The 21,121-nt window shown below is 50.3% G+C and overlaps 1 protein-coding gene and 1 long non-coding RNA gene across 7 annotated transcripts in view; one reads left to right on the forward strand and one right to left on the reverse strand.

Annotated features, from left to right (window-relative positions):
• Positions 1-21,121, reverse strand: part of LOC104875384 (creatine kinase S-type, mitochondrial) — a 201,396-nt gene that overhangs the window by 13,828 nt on the left and 166,447 nt on the right. For 3 of the 6 annotated variants that reach the window (XM_033767917.1, XM_010642887.3, XM_010642890.3), the window contains 3 exons: positions 18,916-18,995; positions 17,162-17,279; positions 16,661-16,729 (listed from right to left, as the gene is read on the reverse strand). In XM_033767917.1, the coding sequence (XP_033623808.1) occupies positions 16,661-16,729; positions 17,162-17,279; positions 18,916-18,995 (267 nt within the window). Of the gene's footprint in view, positions 1-6,801; positions 7,223-10,766; positions 11,294-16,660; positions 16,730-17,161; positions 17,280-18,915; positions 18,996-21,121 lie in introns of those variants that run through there. The other 3 variants (XM_010642904.3, XM_010642896.3, XM_010642915.3) reach the window with 2 other exon arrangements.
• LOC104875422 lies at positions 822-14,503 on the forward strand. Its single transcript, XR_784056.3, has 3 exons — positions 822-1,063; positions 1,678-1,916; positions 14,096-14,503. It is a non-coding gene; the product is annotated as an uncharacterized LOC104875422 (long non-coding RNA).

Here is a 21,121-nt window from a genome sequence, read left to right on the forward strand (position 1 = left end):
GCAGCTGTCCTGCACCCACCCTCCCGCCGTGCTGCTCCTACCCTGAAGCCGGCTGATCCTGGACAGAAACCGTGAGCCAGAACAAACGCTCCTCCTGGAAGCGGTGGATGCCAGTAGGTATTGTGTCCCCACCGCAGAAAGATAACGAACAGCAGTTCTCATAGGGACTCGAGTTGGGCAAGACTTCGGAGGTCACAGCGCAGCTGAAGTGTGGGACCGCGGTCCTTCAGCCGCCTCAACCCCAGCAGCTTCCTGGAGCAGCTCGCTTCGCTGCTGGATAACAGCCGTCATTAAGACTTTTTCGGGTCTCAGTGAGGACAAAAAGCTACATCATTACTTCCCAGGGCCAGGCCCTTTCCACAGCAGCCCCGAGCAGCAGCCCTCTCGCCCCATGTTGGGGATGAAGGATCCAGAACAACAGTGTTGTTAGTGGACTCAGGCTTGCAGTTCATCCCACGGAAAAAGCAGCATTCCTGAGATGAGGGCAGGGGCTTTACTCACGGCCAGAGCATGGAGAAGCGTGACAAGCAAAGACACTTGTGAACTCTAGGAGGTGAGGCCGTTTCAGACACGGGTGGGAACAGTGGTGACACGGGTGGGCTGGTGAGGGTGAGGAACATTCCGGTCTTCTCTGGGACCTCACAGGGCTCTTTCAGGAACTGGTGTCGACCCTTTGGCTCCCCTCACAGCCTTTCCAGTCACCGGGGCCTTGAAGGCAGAGGGGAGAGGCCCGGTGATCTGGGTCGGGTTAACTCTGTGTCGCAGCTCGGAGAAGACAGTTCTTACATGGTCAGCGCGTCTCGTTGCAGAGGCCAGCAGAATCTGACCCGAAGGTTAGGGCAGCAGCGGGGACAGACACAGCGTGAAGAGAGAGGCCGGGCCTGTGTCTAGTTCTGTCCCCTGCCCCACAGCCACAGGCCACGTGGAGTGGGCACTTTCATCTGCAGCAGCTGCAGTGGCCTTCACAGCCCTCAGGTAACCCAGGAAGCCGTTACCACGGTAACCCTCAGAGGCTTTATCTGTAGCCACACCAGGGGGAAACTACAGATGAATCACCAACTGGGTAACTCCCAAATTAGTGATTTTTAAGTCAACGAGGAGGAAGTGACACTAGAGGGCTTAAGGTTCTCCTCGGCAACACTTTTCCCCTTGTTTTTATTTCTCAGTCCTGAGGGATTTGAGGTGTTTTGGAGGTCATTTGGGCGTCTGGCTCAAGACCCACCATAAGGGTTCCTAGTGCATAGTGGCCCGTAGTTAGGGACAAGCAGAGTAGGGGTTGGACAGTAAGCCAGCAAAGTTAGTCCAGCTTTATAACAGTCACACTGGGCAGTTTCTCTCCACTCTACTTTCCTTTCAAAACAGAGACATTAATAGCCAAAAGTCACACAGCTAAAGGGAAACCACATGAATCAACATTCTGAACCAGACACTAATTTAAATGAAGGTCCTATTTTCACTCAGTGGTTTTACAATTACACATATATATAATATATATATGAATGATCAAACCTAGGGTCTTTGCCCAGAGCTATATCCCCACCTCTTTTCATTTTTAGTTTTGAAACAGGGTTTCACTAATTCACAAAGTTGTCCAGGCTGGGATCAAACTTGTGATCCTCCTGCCTCAGGCTCCCTGAGTGTTAGGACTGCAGGCGTGGCATCTCACCCATTTCACAGGAGCAGCACTGAAGTGGTAGATGGAGCCAGCACCCTCAACTCCCAAGGAATGGAGCCACCAGCATCCTAGCTGCTGTAGGCCTCGCTGGCCTCTCAGGGACACCGAGTGTCCTGACAGAGGGTGACGGAGGCTATGACGTCGGTCCTCACCATCACCCGGGCCTGGTCCTAAGGACACGGAGCCAGAAGATGGCACCCGGGGACCCCAGGGGGACGGCGCTGACCACAGCCTTCAGAAGGTCAGCAGCTGGTGTGAGTCTGGGTGACCCCACCGTGCTCCATGGGGGAGAAGTCGTGGTGGGCAGCGATGGTGGGAAGGACAGGGCAGGGCTGAGACAAGACCCGGGGAGGCAGCTCCTCCAGCCCACTCAGCTGAAAATGGAAGCAGGACTGGTGGCTTTGGCAGTGTCTCTGAGGAGGGAACTTGCACAGCGCTAGCCCGAGTGCCAATCCCAGGCTGTCACCCAGTAGCCCTCAGCAGATCAGGGGACAGGTGCACTCGCCAGGTGGGGAAGGTGGCACCACCCGCCTGTGAGTGGGATTCCCAGGCAGCAGTCCATGTTCACGGGCCAGGGTTTTCACTGGTGTCATCTCCTGGGACGGAGAAGTTGTGTGACAAGTGTCCTACAGGAGACTGGTGCCCCGGGCAGCTCCTGGGTGGACACAGCCGGCCACCATTCTGATGGTCATCCCTGTTGCTGGGGACTCGCTTGGCTCTGCACCTCACTGACTCATGGCTCGTCTCCCGCCTCAGCAGGACAGGAGGCCCGCTGCAGAAAGTGAGGCCGGAAATGGCACACACAGCTGCACACTCACATGCACAGAGGACTCTGCCACCTGCACACTTCCTCCAGGAGGGAGAATGGCCACTGCCCACCCGCAGTGGACCCCACCCACCTCTGCATGCTTTTAGTGCAGGGAGGGTTAGGTGAGCCCTGTTCTGTGCCTCGACTCAGAGTCTTAGGATGAGGACACAGCATCCCATGGTGCTGTCTCTAATACCAACCTGGCTCTAGAAAGGCTCAGCAGAGATAATTCTGAAATCTGGACATAGAACAAAAAGGAGACCGAATGCACCCAGACTTCTTGGTGGCAGCTTATTCTGAAGCCCTTGGGGAAGCCCCGAACTGGAGGCAGGGCTGATTGATTCTAGAGACCAGACACTGGCCAAGGACAGATCTGAACTGGGCCAGGCCAGCACTGACGTCGTGGCTGTGTACAGAGTTACACGACAGCCTGAGAACAGAGCCAGTCTCATCCATCTGTCCATCTGTTGGGCATCTCTCTCCCTCCGTCCCCACCCACCCCTCATCCATTCCCATCCATCCATCCAACAGCATAGAGAATTAACCCTGTGTCAGACATTGGGGTGGCCCTCTAGTAGCTTTTAGGGTTCAGTACAGTCTGGTAGCAGCGATAGATCACCATGAAAACACATCATTATTATCCAAAGACAAGAACAGAAACAAAAGAGATGATTAAAATATACTATGTGTTTACATTTTTTAAAACCACAGTAAAATTAATCCCCTTCAAAATCCTCTGCATCATTTCTAACACTTCTAACCCCATTGGTCTTGTCACTTTCTGAAGCAGTTCCAGAAGTCCTCTTTCCTGAGTGTCTTTATGAGGTGTGAGTAAAACAACAGGTAAACACGGCCGCCCAGTGCCATCCAGTGGGAAGGCAGGAGTGTGAAAACACAATGCTGTGTCCTTGTCCACCTTTTTCACTGACTGCCACCGTGGGACTTCTGGCTCTTCCCCAGAGTCAACATGACTGTGACAGGGAAATGTTGTGAGTCCATTCAGGACATCAAGGCAGCCAGGACAGTATAATTGAAGACCCTCAGGAAAGAGAACTCCAGAGCTGCTGCAGAAGGTGACAAGGACCATGGGATGAGTGAGTTGGATGTGAGGGAGAGACGTTTGAGAGATATTTCATGGCAAGATGATGTTTGCTGTAATACAACTTTGAAATGTAAGTCTTCACGATGTCTTTGGGTCACACTTCATAATAAAGAGAGGAGGAGCCAAGTCAGTCTGGCAGATCAAAAAGGACTTTCGGGAGGAGGTGAGAGGTCATTGAGGATGTCCCTTTTGGGGGGCACAAAGGGGTGCTTCCAGACAGAGGGAAGAGAAAGTATAGGGTAGAGCACCAGGAGAGGCAGAGGGGCAGGGGTAGAGGTGGGCTGGGCAGGGACAAGTATTGCTCCTGCAACCAGGAAGGAAGAGGGAGTGGCAGCAAGCGTCTAACTCTGAAGGGCTCTCCAGTCTGTGGGGACTGTCGGAAAGGGATGGCGACGCCCTGGCCTGTTCCAGGAACTGCTGCCACCACTCTGCAAAGGGCCGCAGGAACAGCTAGCAAGATAAAAATGTCCAAGCCCACTGGGCCGGTACTATGCTCTGGACATTTATTCTGAAAAAATAAAACTGCTATTGAGTAAGGAAAGAGGCAGAAGGATGCTGACGGCAACGCTGCTGTGTTCACAGTGGCAGCAAATGTGAAAACAATCGGCCTGCCAGAGGGAGAAGCGTTGAGTGTGGTCACTCAGGCCATGGGACAGCTACAGCTGTCCAGATGAGTTAAGATCCTTCCACACACCAGGGTAGGTCTGTGACACATTCTTAGATGAAAAGAGAGAAATACCCTGGATAGGAATGAGGATGGTGGTTCCAACTTTGTGTGTGTGTATGTGTGTGTGTGTGTAAGCTTTGTTTTAGGAACATAAAATTACCGAAACTTATTCATGAGCTTGATAAAAGGATTAGTCCCAAGCAATGAACTTGGAGGAGGAAGATTCTTAATTTTCTTTTAATAGAAATCTGTGGCATCACTTATATTTATGATTTTATTTATTTTATTTATTTTGTGTGTGTGTGTGTGTGTGTGTGTGTGTGTGGAACCAGGGATCGAACTCTGGACTTTGCACTTGTGAGGCAGGTGGCAGAACCACTGAGCTAAATCCCCAGCCCTACATTTATGATTTTAAAAGGAAAATGCTATAAAGAAATTAATGGACTGAATCCCCTTAAAAATGAGAGCCATATTAGCCCTGTCCTCCTCTAAGTTGTGAGTGCTGGGTACAGTGTGTCAGCTGACCCACAGCCCAGGCTCTGCCTCCTGAATGAGTCTTGCATCCATGCCGTGAAAGCGCTGCTCAAGCACAGATGACTGTCGCCAGCAGTGGGAGGGGTGCTCTTGTGGTATAGGACCCAGGAGTGCCACAGGTCAGCGCAGGAGTGTGAGGCGTTTGGTCACCTCAGGACTTTATAAACCCGTGTCCTCCCTGTTGCCAGGCCTCTGACACTGCGTACCTGGGGGCTGTCAGGCCGTGCAGAGGCTCTGGCCCTGCTGCTTGCCTTCTCCTTCCTCCCCTGGAGAAGAAGGGTCTGAAGGTCTCACGCCATCTTGCTCTGTGCCTCAGTCTCCCTAGTCTGGGGCTGCTCTAGAACTCTGTGTGGAAAGCACTCTGTACAGCTTTTGGGCGAGAAGTGGGCACAATTCCTGGGCTCTGGGCCAGGGGATTTGTGTGGGGTCAAGAGCACAGCCCCACAGCCAAATGCCACGGGATCATACCCGCTCCCTCTTGCCCTTGCAGAAAGACAGGATACCAGTTGGCCAGCCATGGGCAGGGTGCCCAGAGCCACACTTCCCTGCCCTGTGGCTCTCTGCCTCTGTGACCCCTGAATGGCGGAGGCCCTAGGTCTGTCCCTATCCCGTCCTGGGCCCCTGGTCACGGTGACTCTCCAAGACGGTGCCACGGGGCCCTGTGCTGGCCCAGGCTATCTCTGCTGCTGCTGTCCACTCGGCCAGGCCAGAGAGCAGGTGGGAAGCTGGGGACAAGCACGTGTTGCCCCTGAAACAGAGGGCGTCCTCAGAGCTCGACCTTCTCCACAGGGTGCCGGGCAGGTGTCCAGGACGCCAGTGTGCTGGCCGGTGGAGGGGATGGTGCCACAGGCCACACAGCACAGGGCACACAGTACACTCCCAGGCAGTCTTGGCCTCTCCGTCCTGCTTGGCAAGAGGACATCCAGGCTATCCAGGCCCCCCTGCAGGACACTGCCCTTCCTGGGCCCCGTGAGAAGGGCGCAGGGCACCATTAGGCCCATTCCCAAGGGTAACTGCCAGCAGCAGGAGAGCAGCATGGCTATGACCTGAGACGCTGTCCCCCACAGACCCCAGAGGGCGCGGAAGTCACAGAGCCCCACAGGGCTACAGGAAGGTCTGGGCAGCACCCAGGTGTCGGTCTGCTTGGCAAAGGTCACTGTCCACACACTCAGAACAGAGCAGAGATGGCACTGAATTGTGGGACACAAGCAGGACTGTGACCCCTGAGCACCTCAGGAACAAGTCAGCAAAGGTGGGTCTTCACCTGGGCGTGGTGGCTCATGCCTGTAATCCCAGCACTCTGGGAGGCTGAGGCAGAAGAGTTTGAGGTTCGAGCCCAACCTGGGCAATTTAGCCACTTAGTGAGGCCCTGTCTCCAAATAAAAAGTGAAAAAAAAAAAGTGCTGGGGATGTTGCTCAGTGCAAAGGCCCTGATTCTAGTCCTTCACCTCAAAGAAGAGAAGCAAAGCCAGGGCCATTCCAGGGGTGAAACAAATTTAGCCCAAATCTGAAGCTTCAAAAACAAAAAATCTCCCTGGAGGTAAGAGTTCCACCTAAGTCATTTCTATGTCTCCCCAATCTCCAAGATGAATCTCCCCCAATTATATCAGCCAGTGTAAACTGGGTCCCGATTAAAGGGCCCCTTGGGGGCCTGGAGCATTTAAACTTTCTAGTTTGTTCTCCCAAAGTGTCTGAGCCCATCTGAGGACAAACATTCCTGGAAGCAACAGGATCGTTCTATTAGTTACGGGCAGAGAAAGTTGAAGGCCAAGTTGGTCTCAAATTCAGTGGCAAAATTCCACAATTAGATGTCTTTCGACCAAAATTCTGGATTAGAGGCACTGTGGGCAGTGACCCTAGGTCCTGGCTCCACCCACGCTGCCCCATCTGGAAGCCAGGGAGACAGCCCGCACCCCCCATGCCCACGCTGTCCCCTGTGTATGTCCACAGACCCTTCCCGGCTCCCAGCCCGGCCCCTCACTGCAGCCTGAGGGAAGGCTCAGGGTCCCACTGACCTTGAGCTGCAGGCGACACGGCGTCCTGCTGGTCACTCGAGCAGCCGAGAAGTGTAAGGAGAGCTGCCCGGGCTGGAGGAGGCTGGGTGCTGGGCGGGGCCCGAGACACATCTGGGCCAATCCTGGGCTCCCCTGGCTCCCCAGCAGTGCCCTTGAAAGCGCTGGCCCTGGCGGGGCCTTCCAAGCCCGTTCTTCTCTGAGTGAGGCAGGCGGGGACCTATCTGCTGGCCTCAAACTGGCTGCTCACCTCAGGGGGCCTCGCTTCTCCCTCCTCCTGGGAGCTGTCCCTGGAGAGAACCCCTCAACCATGGTCAGACAGGAGGGAGCTGGCCAGCCTGGGCTGCAGGGCCATCCTTCCCCCTCACAGCCTGGGGCCCAGACTCCAGGACAGTGACCCTCACATTCCGGTTCCCGACCAAGGTGCCCGGGACGGGTCACTCTCCACACGCACTCAGCCCTGCACCCAGCAGGCCCGAAGGCCACTCTGTGCTTAAAAATAGCCCTGGGGCACAGCCGCTGCCAACCGGAAAGGTTGGCTAGAAATAGTGACAACCTCAGAACTCTGGACAGCGGCCCTGCCCTCTGGAAATGGAAGCTGCTGGGCTGTGGTGACGGTCACGCGAATGTCACCAGCCGGCTCCTGTCTCGGGCCCAGCCAGGCTGGAGGGGCTGGGGGAGCAGGGTTTCCTTGCCCAGCACGGTTTTCTATCAGGGTCTCAGTCCTGTTAAACTCCCCAGCCGAGGAGCGTGTTCACCTCTGCTGGACCGGCTTCCCATGTCAGTGCCACCAAGGGATGAGACTGAGACCCCTGAGTCCCCCCATTCACTGGTGTGTCCTGCCTGCCGCTGGGGGCTCCCCTAGCCTGTATTCCCTGTGAACTTCAGGAAGAGGCGAACACCTGAAGGAGTCCATTGCCATGAAGCAGACCACACAGAGAAACGGGAGATGGATCAAATGAAGCAGCCACGCGACTTCCAAGCATCCAAGGAAGGCAGAGTTTATTTCGCATTCAGGCGTCACCTGCCCCTCCCCTGCAAGTGTGGCCACAGCACAAACCCCTCTGTTGGAACTGCAGATGTAGCAGACCTTCAAGCAACTGGACACAAGCAATATGCTTCCCACACTTACACACACACACACGTGTGCACATGTGCCAAGGAGAGCCGAGGATGTCCTGAGGTCGCCTCCCCTGGGACACAGTGCACAGTTTACAGTCTAGCAGCAGCCCTGTGAGGTAGCAGCGTGGCAATTACGACCAGTCCCTTTCTGCAGATGACAGAGCTGAAGCTCAGAGAGGCGCGCACACAGGCCTCAGGTGGCCCAGCTCGTGGGTGTGAAGCCAGGCTAGGACTCGGTGTGCAAAAACTGGTCCTGTGGTCTTTCACAGCAGCTTTTTGGAGAAACGTGCAACAGGACACATCGCCACGTGCAGCCATTGTTTCCTTGAGCAGATCAGTCCCTGTGTGACCATAATCTGCATGCACCGCGACGGATGATTTCCAGTCACTCGTGTTTGTTTCCAACACACAGGCGCCCTTTCATCTGCCGTGCATTAATTCTGCACCACCAAGGCTCAACGGTGTCCATGACCCAGGTGTTGCTGAACCTCACATACTTATTTGTAACGTGAATCTCATTCACCGATTTTCGTTGGCTGTGTGTATTGGCCTGACACAGTGTATCACCTTTTTGCCATTTCAATAGTAGTAAAAATCTTTTGCACATGGGATAAAAGAAACCTTACACTTTAAGATTCTTTCAGGGAGAATAAGGTCAAACTTTGAAAAGAGACGCTAAGTCAAATGCTTTGCCTCTGACTCAAGCCGGCTTCATCCAGGATAACCCCTCTCTTGCAATACTCTTTCCGGTTAAGAATTCCAAAGCTGCCCATGTGGCTGGCTCCAGGTGTTGTCCCATATCACCAGTGGGGCTTTCCTCCGACCTTCTGGGTCAATGTCGCAGTGCCCGTGTCCACCCCTTGGCTGTTAGAGCCTGACCTCCCACCCTCTCCCGGAAAGGGGACCCCCAGAGTAGAATCTGAGGGGACGGGGCTGCGGGCACACACACTTGTGTCTCAGCACACGCACACAGCTGGAAGGAGAAGCAGATGGTGACTTTAACAATTGGAAGAGACGCACGCACAAGTTGCTCTGGGGATTTCCAACGTGAGGGAACTGAGTTTATTTGTTTGCTAAATCTCAGCTGCCCCACAGCGGCACAGGCCATCGGGGACTCCCTGGGAGGTGGAGTTCTCTGTACTTCAGCCTCCAGAAGCAGGAGGAGGGACCTGGACACCACTAAATGCTCTAACCCACTAAATGCAGTGCCCACGGATAACCACTGGGGGCGCATCGTACACGCTACAGGAAATGGCCTCCGGGCTTTCTCCCTAGACAGGAAGAGCTGCATTCCAGAAGGGGGACAGCACTTGAAATTCCTCCATCTCTTACCTCTCCTTCTTAGGCTGGCTGTGAAGCCTCAGGAACACTTAGGTCAGAGAAATAGAGTCCAAACCTCCAAGAAAAGTGGGCGGAACCACACTCTCCCCTCTGGATGGGCCACAGGAAGGACTCCATGGCAGAGCCGGAGACGTTGCCTGAACCACTGCTGGGTAGGACCTGCTCCTAGTTCACCTTCCAACGCTTCATTCTGGGGCCAAGAAGGCTCACCTGTACTTTCCTCCTCTTCTGCAAGACCTTGAGGTGTTTGGGGCCATCAACACATCATTTCAAACCTTCAGCTTCTGAGCACTGAAGAGTAAGTCACGAGGACGCATCACTAGAATTCCATAGCCCATGCTGTTCTTCATGCATCGAGATGTGTCAGCCTCGTGCTTAAAACTAAACAGAATGAACAAGCAATATTCTTTAAAAAGAAAAATAAAGCTTCTGTAAGGAAGCTGCCTCGGCTCAATGCTGCACTGCTGTGAGCTATGGAAACGACAGGGCGGTCTTCGTGTATGATGAATAACTTCTCTTACGTAGTTGATGCTGGACATGGATTGCATCCTGAGATGGCCCTGATGGTGCAGAAAGCCACCTCTCTGCTTCTATGGTTCATTATCTGGCCAGCTCTGCCAGTGGATCCTAAGAGGATCCAGCAGGATTGGTTAGCCAGCTGGTAAGCAAAAAATCTAAGTGCAAAAAGAGAGAAAATAGCTAGGGAGATTAACTCTTCATTGTCTGAGAGAAAGGGTCAGGTCAGTGGGCTCGGGGAGTGGTCCCTCGACGTCGTTTCTCTCCCATATTGCAGCAGCAGACTCCCTGAGGAGAGGGAGGTGAACCCTGAGACGGCCACTTCCTCCATGGCTGCCATCCTGGGAAGAATGAGCCCACTTCCCAGGCCTGGTAGCAGGACCAGGCCAGCATTTGTTCTGCTGGAAATGCTGTGGGGTAGGTGAGTCCATTTCCCCCACACGGACACCAGAATGATCTCAGAGCATTTGCAACAGAGAGGGCCGGGTAGGAGAGACTGTCTACCAGTAGCACATGGGAACATGGGTTTTCCAAAGAAAATCCCACAAGACAGCTTTTAAACAACACAACCAGTGTTTGTAGCAAGCCTATGTGTAATGAGAAAAGAGTCCCGCAGTATTTCGGGGGAAGAAATCAAGCCAAGCAGGGTGCAGAGGTGGGTTTTAGCCGTATATTCTCATGGAGTAGGAAACCTCTTCTTGCCGTAGCACTTCGTGGACTCTGGCTTTTACAGTTTCGTTGGTGAGGTGGAGTGCAACCTTCTGCAAACCCTGCAGCTGTCTGAGGAAGTGGCTTCTTGAGTCACCAGTCTCAGAGAGAGGTCCCCTCCCCACAGCCCAAGAGACCCATTGGCTGGAACCCTCTGTTGCTTTCAAAGAAATGCTACCAACAAACGCACTTGGGTTTCACTTAGGTTTCTTCCCTGTCCTGTTGTCAGGTCACACCATGCCTCTGATGTGATGATTCACCATGCACATGCTACACACACACACTGCACATGTGCTGCCCTAGGGAGGACACTTGTGACCACGGGAAATGGAAGCAGTTAAATCCTAGGAGATCGTGGATGCGTCTTGGCCAGTAGAGAGCCATCAGGTTGTTGTCCCCAAGTTCTCACAGAACGTGGACAGCTGCCTTCTACGTACAGCATCCCCCCTCCTACAATCCCTCATAAAGTGCACCATCTGCTGTACCCATGCCAGTCTTCGCCCCTTCCCACCCAAGGCTGAAGTGCCCATCTCTGACCCACACAGCTGGGTTTCATTCTGGCTGCAGACAGAAATCAGCCCGGTTCCATCTTTGGTGGACAGAGGAGCCTGGCTTCGTCTTCCCTGTCCCCTGTGCACCGTGTGATGCATGCACGATTCCATCTGTCTCGCTGTCCGTGGTGGCAATGCTGAGATCTCAGGGAAAGGCCAGGTCTTCAAGCAGGGAGTCGAGGTTCAAGCTTTAGTGAGAGGCCATAGAGCGTATCCTCATCAATGATAAGGGCTTTATCAAGCAAGTACTGTGTGACCTGAAGGAAAGAAATCCCAGCGACAGACATTCTGTGAATGGAATGTGACACAATTCAACGTGTTTTCTTAAACACTTAAAATGTTTATGTGACTAAAGAAAACATCGCTACTGTGATAATTAAGCTCAATTTTCAAGTTGATTGGTTTGGGAGCCACCTTGGGGATTGGTGGCACACGCTTCTAGGTGTGTCTGGGTGGGTCATGGAGCCGTGGCCTTGGGGACTATGTCTGGTTCCTCACCCCTTCCTCTCTGGCACTGGTCACTTGCCGTGCTTTCCTCCGCCATGAACGGAGCTGCTTTGCTCCACCACACCCTTCTGCCATGATGTTGCTACCTTGGAAACAACTTTCATGGACTGAATCCCCTGAAACCATGAGCCAATTAAACTGTTTCCTCCTTTAAATTGTGGTGGTCAGGTGTTGTCTTCCAGCAACATGAAAGGTGACTAATACCGATATATTCTCATAGGAAAACAACAATAGTCTCCCTCCAACTCCAGCCTCGGGTAAGATCTCTACAGCTTATATCTAGATACCCCCAAATCCTCGTGCACTCATAGGCAGGGCTTTGAGGAGTGGGAGGTCAAGTGGGTGTGATATGGATTAGACCACTCATGGGTTTATAGCTGGGTGTGATGTTGGGAGGCGAAGCCTCGTAGGAAGAGCGGGTTACTGTGGGGATGGCCTGGGTCTTCCTTCCTACTGCCTTGAATGCTTTCTGCCTGCCATGCCTGCCATGCCCGCCAGGCCAAGAACTCTTTCTCCTCTGCCATGCTGCTCTGTCTCAGAGCCAGATGACTATGGATTGAAACCTCTGCAAACCGTGAGCTGAAATAAACCTCTCCCCTTTTAAGTTTAAGGGTATTGGGTGTTGTGTCTCAGCAATGAGAAACCAAGACCCATCAGAAGCATGGCTGTGACCATGTGGTGTACACGACCCCCGATGTCTGGCTGTGTCTTTATGGTTATTACGTGTCTTACAGAAATGTTTTTGCCCATAAAATTATAAATGGCTTCTCACTGTACACTGATTCTTTGTTCCCCTCTCTACTAAGTTCTGGGAGCTGCTCGTCAGCCCACAGCATGCTGGCTGCCATGCAGTACTGATAGTTATCGGTATTTATTTTAAGGGATCACTCATGGAAAGAAATGAGCTGATGTCAAGATGTCCCTGTTACACAGGGACAGGGAAGTCCCTGAGACGCATTTCTGGCTGCTCGTGTGCCAGTGTCCCACAAGGAAAGGAAAGAACACTAGGGAGGAAAACGTTGGGGGCAGGAACACATTTCTTCCTTATTTTTGTTGAACTCTAACATATGTATATAATTGAAATGAGCGGTTTGACCAGTTTGGATAATGTAACCCCATATCACTTACACAGATACATATGGTAAGGAACCACCCATTACTCTCAAAGTTCCTTCACACACCGTCCTGGCCATCTGTTCATAGAGCATCTGCTACTTTAATGTTGTGATTTGATGGCTTCATGCAAATGGAATCGTGCAGCAGACATGACTTCCTGTCTGGCTGCTTTCACTGGGTACAGTGTTCAGAGGTTCGCCCAGGCAGGTGCCTGCATCGCCTGCTTCTACTCAAATCACTGAGGGGTGGCAGCCCAAGTGTAGCTATAAACCCCAATTCATTCATCCCTTCTTCTACTGACAGGCACTTGAGCTGTTTCTAGCTTTCAGCTATTATTAAAAACTATTCTAAATATTTTATACCAGGCTTTTAGTGGGCATTCTCACTTCCCCCTACCATGCAGAGAGACTGCTGGAGTCCAAGATAGATGCATAATTAACACTTTAAGAAGCTCCCAGTGTCTTTTTTCCAAAGTGGTTGCACCATCTTCCTCTCATTAACTGTGTATATCTGAGTTCTGGATGTGCAGTATACAATATTAAAAATTTTTCTAAAAGTAATGTAAAATGACCTCCAAAGCCGCTTATCCAATAGTACACAAGAGGACCTGTTTTCCCATCTCCCAACTCACCTGTGACCTAATCAATCTTTTGAAATTTTTCTTAATCTGGAAAGTGATGTCTCATAAAGTGCATTTTTTCTTTTTACCAGTGAAGTTGAGAAATTTTCAAATATTTATTAGTGATTTCTATTTCTTCTGTGAACTGTTCTCAGAGTCACCACCTTTTCTATTGTTTATACTTTTTTATAGATTTATAGGAATGCTTTTATTCTGTTTTATATGTTGGAAAAATTGTCTCCTAGCCTACTGTTTGTATGTTTATTATTTAAATAATTGCCCATTGTGATGTAGAAGTTTTTATTTTTTTATGTAGCAAACTTTACTAAGTGTTTCTTTTTAGCTTTTGTATTTTGTACTTAAGATCTTTCAAAATGAAAGGTCCTGAATATTTTATCCCATATTTTATTCAAACAGCATACTTTTTTTTTTGTATTGGAAATTGAACTCAGGACCTTGAGCTTGCCGGGCAGGTACCACACCACTAAGCTACATCCCCAGATCACTATTTTGTTTTATATGTAGGTAATACACTCATCTGGAGTTTAATTTTGTGAATGGTATAGAATGGAAAGCCAAAATTCCTATTCTATTTATTGAATGGTCAGTTTCTCTCTGGCACTTTTCACAAATGCCTGTTTCTATCCTGTATTAAATTTTCATGTGGGCAATATCTGTGTCTGGGCCTTATCCTGCACCATTGAAATTGTATACTGAGGCCAGGAAGGCCCTTTATTTGCTCTAGGAAATAGATTTACAGCTTCAGGATGTCTGGTGGTGAGTTCTAATTTTTCAAGTTCTTCTGTTTTTCTCCCAGATTCCTTATGAAATTCAAGATGTATGTCGGCCTGCATGAAAAATCCTGTGGGGATTTCAATGAATTTACAGACTAATTTGAGGACAACGGACATCTCTACACGTGCAAGTCTTCTAATCCATGACTATGATGTAGCCATCTGCTGAATCAGTGCCTGCTCTGTTTATTTCTCTTTGTAAAGTCTTGTGTCATTTTGTTCCACATGATTCTAAGCAATATAGGCTTTGTTGTTATCTTGAGTGAGATCTTCAATATACTATTTCAATTGGGGATTACCAAAATAATAGAAATCATTGCTTCTTATATATTATGTTGCTGTGTTCAGGAGTTTTTGCTTGGATGTTCTCAGTAGCTGGTGAAAACATCTACAAATTAAAGCACTTACTCTTACCTTACAGATCGGAGTAACTTTCAGTTCTTTTTATTGCTTCATTGCAATGGCTATTTCCTTCCAGTTCAAAATTGAATAGTCGTAGTAACAGAGAAAAACTTGGGATACTTTTTCCTGATTTGGATTAATTAACTCAGGAAACATGGTCCAGTCCCTGGGCAGGATGCTGGGGCTCTCATAAGAAACACGACAGATGTGGCTGTCACTCAAGGATGTCCTATGTGAATGTGTGGATCATGCAAAGGAATGCAAAGCTGTAACTGCAGCAGGCTGCTAGCAAGGAGAGGTACAGGGTGGAAAGCTGGAGATTTGGGGAAGGTGTTCCCTGAAGGTGACGGTGAAGCTGTGTGTGAGTTAATGTCCAATGTGAAAGAAAAGCACCCAGATGGAGGAGACAACATACAGAAAGGCACTGGTCAAAGCTAGAGGCTGTCACGGAAGAGCAGATCCCACTGTCACAGTGGGGATTTGCACTTACGCTAATACGAAGCAGGCCAGAATGATTCACAGAATCTATCAGAACAGAAGCACTGGTACGAACTGTGTCCAGCTGAATACACTCGGGTCAAGAGGGAAAGGAATGGGGAGCATGCGCACATGTATTTCTGCGCTCCATCAGCCAAGAGGGGCTGAAAGAAGCAGTGCTCCCCACGATGACACCTAGAGACTGCGTCTTGGTTTCTAACACTGTTTACCAATAAAAAGAATTGGAGCTCTGGGGAGAACATCTGATTCTAGGAGCTAGAAATACACAAAACGAACCGAGAGTATCTCTAAGTTTCAGAGAACAAGAGAGTCCTCAAAAAAGAAAGGAAAAAGAGAAGCCCACACACTTAGGTTACAGGCCAAGCAGTGAACCGATGGAGCCCCCAGTGGCCAAACGTGGAACAATTTCAGCGACAAAATAAGTGAAGCAGGACCGGAAGGGCTCAGCATGAAACCCCTCGGTCCATACTGACTGGAGCACGTGCCTGAATGAGGGAGGGAGGAGAACCAGACCTCCCAGGCATGAGAACTCCATCTTCCTGGAGATATTTTGTTCTCTTCCACCCCACAGCACAGCATGGAGGGAGGCGAGAAGGGTCACATTCCAGTGGAGAATCTGACCAGCACCAGCCCGGCCAGCTGATTGAAGAAACATCAACAGTTATGAACTGTAGGGGCAATGTGTGTGCACCTACGTGTGACGAGATGGAAGGACACCTCACCGTTGCGCTCCACTTCCCAGGGAGCAGAACTGGCTCTAATCCTGAGTAAACATCAGGCAGATTCCAACAGAGGGCAGCACTACCAAATACCTGACCAGGACTGCAGACGGTGCCTGGGGCAAGAGCGCGTGCCCCGCATGCACAGGCTCCGGCTCCACACACACACACATGCCCCTGACCAGTATACCGCAAAATGTCAAGGTCATCCAAAATAAGGAAAGTCTAGGAAACTGCCACAGCCAGCAGAAGCCTATAGGGCCTCGGTACCTAAATGAAATGTGGTGCCCTGAATAGGATCTTGGAACAGAGAAATGGCTCTGGGCAAAAAGTAAGGAAATCTGAAAAACTAAGAGCTTGGGTTGGTAATGATGTATCAGTATTAGCTCATTTATTCTAGCAAATAGATCATGCGGATGTGAAGGTGTTAAGAACACTGGCTGTGAGGTATATGGAAACTTGGGTGTTGCCGTCTTGGATTTTTAAAAATCAAACTAACTCTGTTCTTCAAAAATAGGGTTTAAAAAAAGACCAGTGTGGCTGGGATGGAGAGAATCAGGTGTATGGTGTGAAATGAATCTCAGTCATATCAGGACTGTTTTCTTTTTTATCCCAAGAGCAAAGGGAAGCCAATTTCAATGCGGATGGGGGTGTTTGTTATCTACGCTGAGCCTCTGAGAGCTCTGTCCAGTACAGACTTTGCATTCTGTGTGTTCAGACTCAGACAGTGGAGCTGGAGACAGAAGGAAAAGGGGTGGTTTCCCGGGAAAATGCAGGGTGAGCCAACTCTGGCGATGAGCCGGTGTTCCTTTTACCTTCCTCCCTGTTTCCTTGTTCAGACTCACTAAAGATTTCTATTGCACCGGTCCTTTCTGTGAGACAGCTGTTGGTACCCCACTGAGCCCTACTGCTTTCTTATCCATGACATCCGCTCCTGCTCTTTGTCTGTCCCCTCAGTGCACACGTTACCTTTGGCTGATGGTCGATGCGGTAGGAGGTCTGCTGGAACTGGCGTATCTCCCGGATGATGTGTGATATCTACCAGAAACAGGAACAACAAACAAAGACTGAATTGCACCCCCTTATCCTCCAGGGCTCCCCCAGGATTCCTTGCTCCTGGGGCTGAGCACTCCCCAGGCCTGGGGGTACTTTCCTTCAGGGAGCTGGGTGAAATGCCAGGAGCAGAAGACCCGGAAGCCCTCTCATCAGAGGCAGCTGGTGCTAGTGCCTCGGGTGTGGGACGGGCAAGCTCTGCAGCTCCTGTCCAGGGCTGGCTGCCCAGCAAGAAGCCCTCAGCCGCCATCCGCCACAGGTCAGGCTCACACCTCGGAGCTCTGCTCTCCTCCCCTGCCCCAAGCCTCCTCCGCAGCCAGCCGCAGGCACTGGACCGTCTCCACCTCCTCCCCTCCGCCCTCAGCCTCTTCGCTGTCATCATCACCGACACCGGCCAAAGACGAAGGCATCACCCACCATTCTCATTTTGGAGAAGTTGACAAGGCCTTCTTCGGTGAAGTTTGGTGTTCCCTCTTCAATAAACGCCAGGTCTGTCAAGTACATCCCGAGATAAGGAACTGCCGGGGGGTTACAACTGCAAGACCAAGAAGCACGGCTGTCACAGCAGTCACACGACTGTCTGCTTCCTCCCCAGTTCACACAGGAAGCCACTACCTACTTCAGGCCTGCAGAACAGACTTTCTATTTCACTTTCAGAAGCGTACTCCTGATGTGCAGAACTTAAACACATTTCCCAGAAGAATACAATACAAAATTACAGCCTTGCTTTACTCTGTCTGAGACAATGGTGTATTCCAATAGAATGTTGTAGGGACAGATACAAAACACTTGCTAGCAGGAATTGTTTGCAGTACTTATCAATTGGTCAGACTTCTTTGAAGAGGACAAGCATTGTCATGGTTTATATCTAGCTGTCCCCTGAAAGCCTCCTATGATCCCAGGTGGGCCCTTTGGAAGGTTACTGGATTATGAGGCTCACAGCTGACTTGCTGTTAGGAGGTGGGGTTTGGTCGGAAGAAGCCCCTGGGGCGTTTCCTGGCAGGGTGAATCTCTTTCCCTGCTCCTCCCTTTGCTCTCTGCTTCCTGTCCACCATGCCATGAGCAGCTCTCCTCCGCCAGGCCCCTCTTTTATGCTGTCCTGCGTCAGAGCCAGCAGACCACAGAAAGTCACCTTGAACCAAAACAAACCTCTCCTTGAAGTTGTGGGTGTCAGTTATTGTGTCTCGGTGATGAGGAAGTAACTAAGGCAAGCATACAGAAAACCCTTGTGCCCTCACTAAACTACAAACATGTGGCCTAAAGAACTGGTGGGGAAACTCGAGTGTGGCCAGAGCTCTCGCTACAGTAAGCCTGCTTCCTGTTTCAGTGCTGTGATATCTGGGGGACCAGACTTTAACACCATAACTGCACAGCTAAGGGAGACCCTGGTTTTGTTGCGGAGGGAACGGAGAATGCTTGGTCTCTGGGAAGAGGCCTGAGCCCCCGTCTTCCTTGCAGAAAGAATTGCGCTGGGTCCCGGTTCAATCAACAGCTCAGTGCTACTGGGCAAGCTCTGCAGGCTGTTTTCTCCTCTGTAAATGGAGCCAACAAAGCTTCCTGCCTTAGTGTCCTGTGAGGCTTACAAAAGACTCGTCAAGTACTTAGCATGGAAGTGTCATTCAGTAAATATCAGTAAAGAGCTCTCATGCTAGCATCGTGATTGTTGCTGCTATTATTAATATTTCTTTCCCGCATCCCATCACAAGACTAGTGCTTTTCCAGACTAAGTCAAAGTCATGTCATGACCAGGAGACAAGAAGTGCAGGAGAACATGTTCTATGCGGTGGGAGTGATGGAGGGGGAAGAGATCCAGAAATCTAAGGCCTCGAATAAACAACAATAATCAACAAGTTCTGGGATATTTAAATGAAAAATATCACAGGAAATCATTGTGCCAAGGCTCAGAAATACTGAAGCAAGAAACGTTTTACACTACAACACAGTTTGATTTATTCTGTGATATTTTCTTCTTGTCTGGAATATTCTGCGTACCATGAGTGCCTACATCAGGAGATGTATGCACAGTATTCCAAGGGGAAAGAGAACTCTAAAACACCCAGGTGATGGAAGTTGTTTCTGCTTGGTTTTCTTCTCCAGCAGTGAAGGAGGTAGGTCAGCATTTAGATATTATAAAAATAACAAAAATCATTCTGAACTCAAGCTAGACCTACTTTTTAAGGGTTTCTCTGAGATTTTTAAATCTTCCTTCAGATGAAACAGTCTTCTGAAGTTTGTCCATCAGAGCCTTTGTCTAAAACAGAGAGGAAAAACTTAGTTATGAGAATACCAGGGTTTAACCAGGTAGCCAGGTGCCAAGAGACGCTGGGTCCCCTGGTTCCACAGCAAACACCGATGCCGGGACCAGAGCAGAAGCTGAGGTGTGATGGTTCCCAGGGTGCAGAGGCAGGGCCTTATGTGACAGTCAGCGCTGAAAGAGAAACAGCGCATGTGGGAAGGAAGGGCCTTAGCCACACAGTCAGCCTCAGGCAGAGAAAAGTGTGCGGAAGAGAACTTGGGACCTGGAGACCTGGAAAGCAAGTGCTGACTGGGCTCCGCAAGGCGCCGTCCGCGTCTCCGTGGCGAAGCCCTCTGAGTGTGGGGCTCCAGACACCCAAGCACACCCCAGGAGGCTGGGGGCTCCACTCCGAATCCTTTCTTCTGGGATCACCATCATTGCTGTTTGGGAAAAGGAGGACTGATATTCAGTAAGAACTAACAATGTTGCCGGCACTGGCCTGAGTTTCCTGCAGGGACGTAGGAGCACGGCAGGGGGCCCTTGGGGACAAGGGGACAAAGGCCACCTGGCTGGGTGTGGACGCTCCAGGCCCTCTGCAGAGGACACTGGCGTGGTGGCTGAGGCTGCTGCAGACAGTGAGGACATTTCTGGTGGTGGCCTAACCCTTGCTTCTAGGGCCTCCGGGCCTCTGCGCTGGCCCAGGGCTGGACCTGGCTCAGAGGCTGTGGAAGTGCAGTGAGTCCCCAGCCACAGCCCGATCAGGGCTTCTGCACACCTCTGGAGCCACCCTCAGATCCGAGCAGGGGAGGTGCCGGCCCTGGACACGGCCTCTCTGGAAGACAGCATCGGCCTGTGCCAAGGCCACTGCAGGCAACTCGTACACTCCACGTAACACTTCTTCAGGTGTCTTATCAGAACCAGAAGCAGTAACTTCAACAGTACTCCGCCATCCGTATTCCATTGTCATCCCAAACCCGCATCCACTCAAGATGAGGGTGTCATGCAAGCCAACTGCAGAAAAGGCTTGCAGCTCCTCATCAGGAAGACCTGGGAATCCCATGGTATCAGATTCGCAGGAAAAGGCGAGCAGGAAGTGAAGACAAAAAGAGTTAAGACGTGACACACTGAGCCTGTGAGGGGTGGCTCTGTGAGTGACAGGGTGATGGGCCCCCCAAAGCCAGTGCCAATGGCCGAGGCCACTACGACCATGGGGGAGGCAAAACCTTGCCACACAGAGCAGTCAGTGTCCGGCTCTGGGGCACCCACACAGGTGTCGGAAGCCCATTTTAAAACAGTACTCTGGTATCCATTCATAGTTAAAAAATACTCAAAGGATAAAGGAGTGCTCTGTGGGAAAATGCACATGCACCATGACGTCATAACGTTAAGTGAGATAAATCAGACACACAGCTTAACATCACGTGGTTCCTTATAAGAGAAACCCAAAGCTTAAATAAAGAGCACCATGAAAGAAAGATAACAGGAAACTGGAAAACAGATCTTTTGCTAATGGGAAGGGGACTAAGAGATGGGGGAGGGGAGAGGAAGAAGGGGGAGGGGCACAAACAGAATCAGGATTAGTTATGTTCGTGTGCCGACTCCTCACAAGCAATGCAATCATTAGTACAGCACATATACTAATAACAGTAACACATTTTTTTAAACTCTTAGAAAACTAGGAAAAGAGGGTAACTTCCTCAATTTTACAAAAAGATATCATTAAAAAAAAAACTCTTTTTACCATCTTTTATGGTGAAAAATTGAATGCTTTCCCCCGAGATTGAAAACAAGGTGAGAATTATTTTTCTCACTACTCTTATGAACACAGTATTAGAAATATTAGCCAGGGAATTTGGGTAAGAAAAAGAAATAAAAGGCAGATAAATCTGAAAGAAGTGACTGGTCCTATTTTTAAATGGCATAACTGTCTAATGTGTAAAATTCTAAGAAACCTATTTTTTAAAAGCCTCTAGCACAATAAGCAAGTTCATCAAGATGATAGGTACAAGTTGGATGGTAAAAAGTCAGTCACATTTTTATATATGAACATTAAATATGTATGTGGAAACTAAAATTAAAACCACAGTAATAGTTAAAAATCTTTCCAAAGAAAATGAATTTTTTTTTGGGGGGGGTACTGG

Source organism: Fukomys damarensis, unplaced genomic scaffold (genome assembly GCF_012274545.1).
Source record: "Fukomys damarensis isolate Sample0158 unplaced genomic scaffold, DMR_v1.0_HiC HiC_scaffold_3, whole genome shotgun sequence".
Lineage (NCBI taxonomy): Eukaryota > Metazoa > Chordata > Mammalia > Rodentia > Bathyergidae > Fukomys > Fukomys damarensis.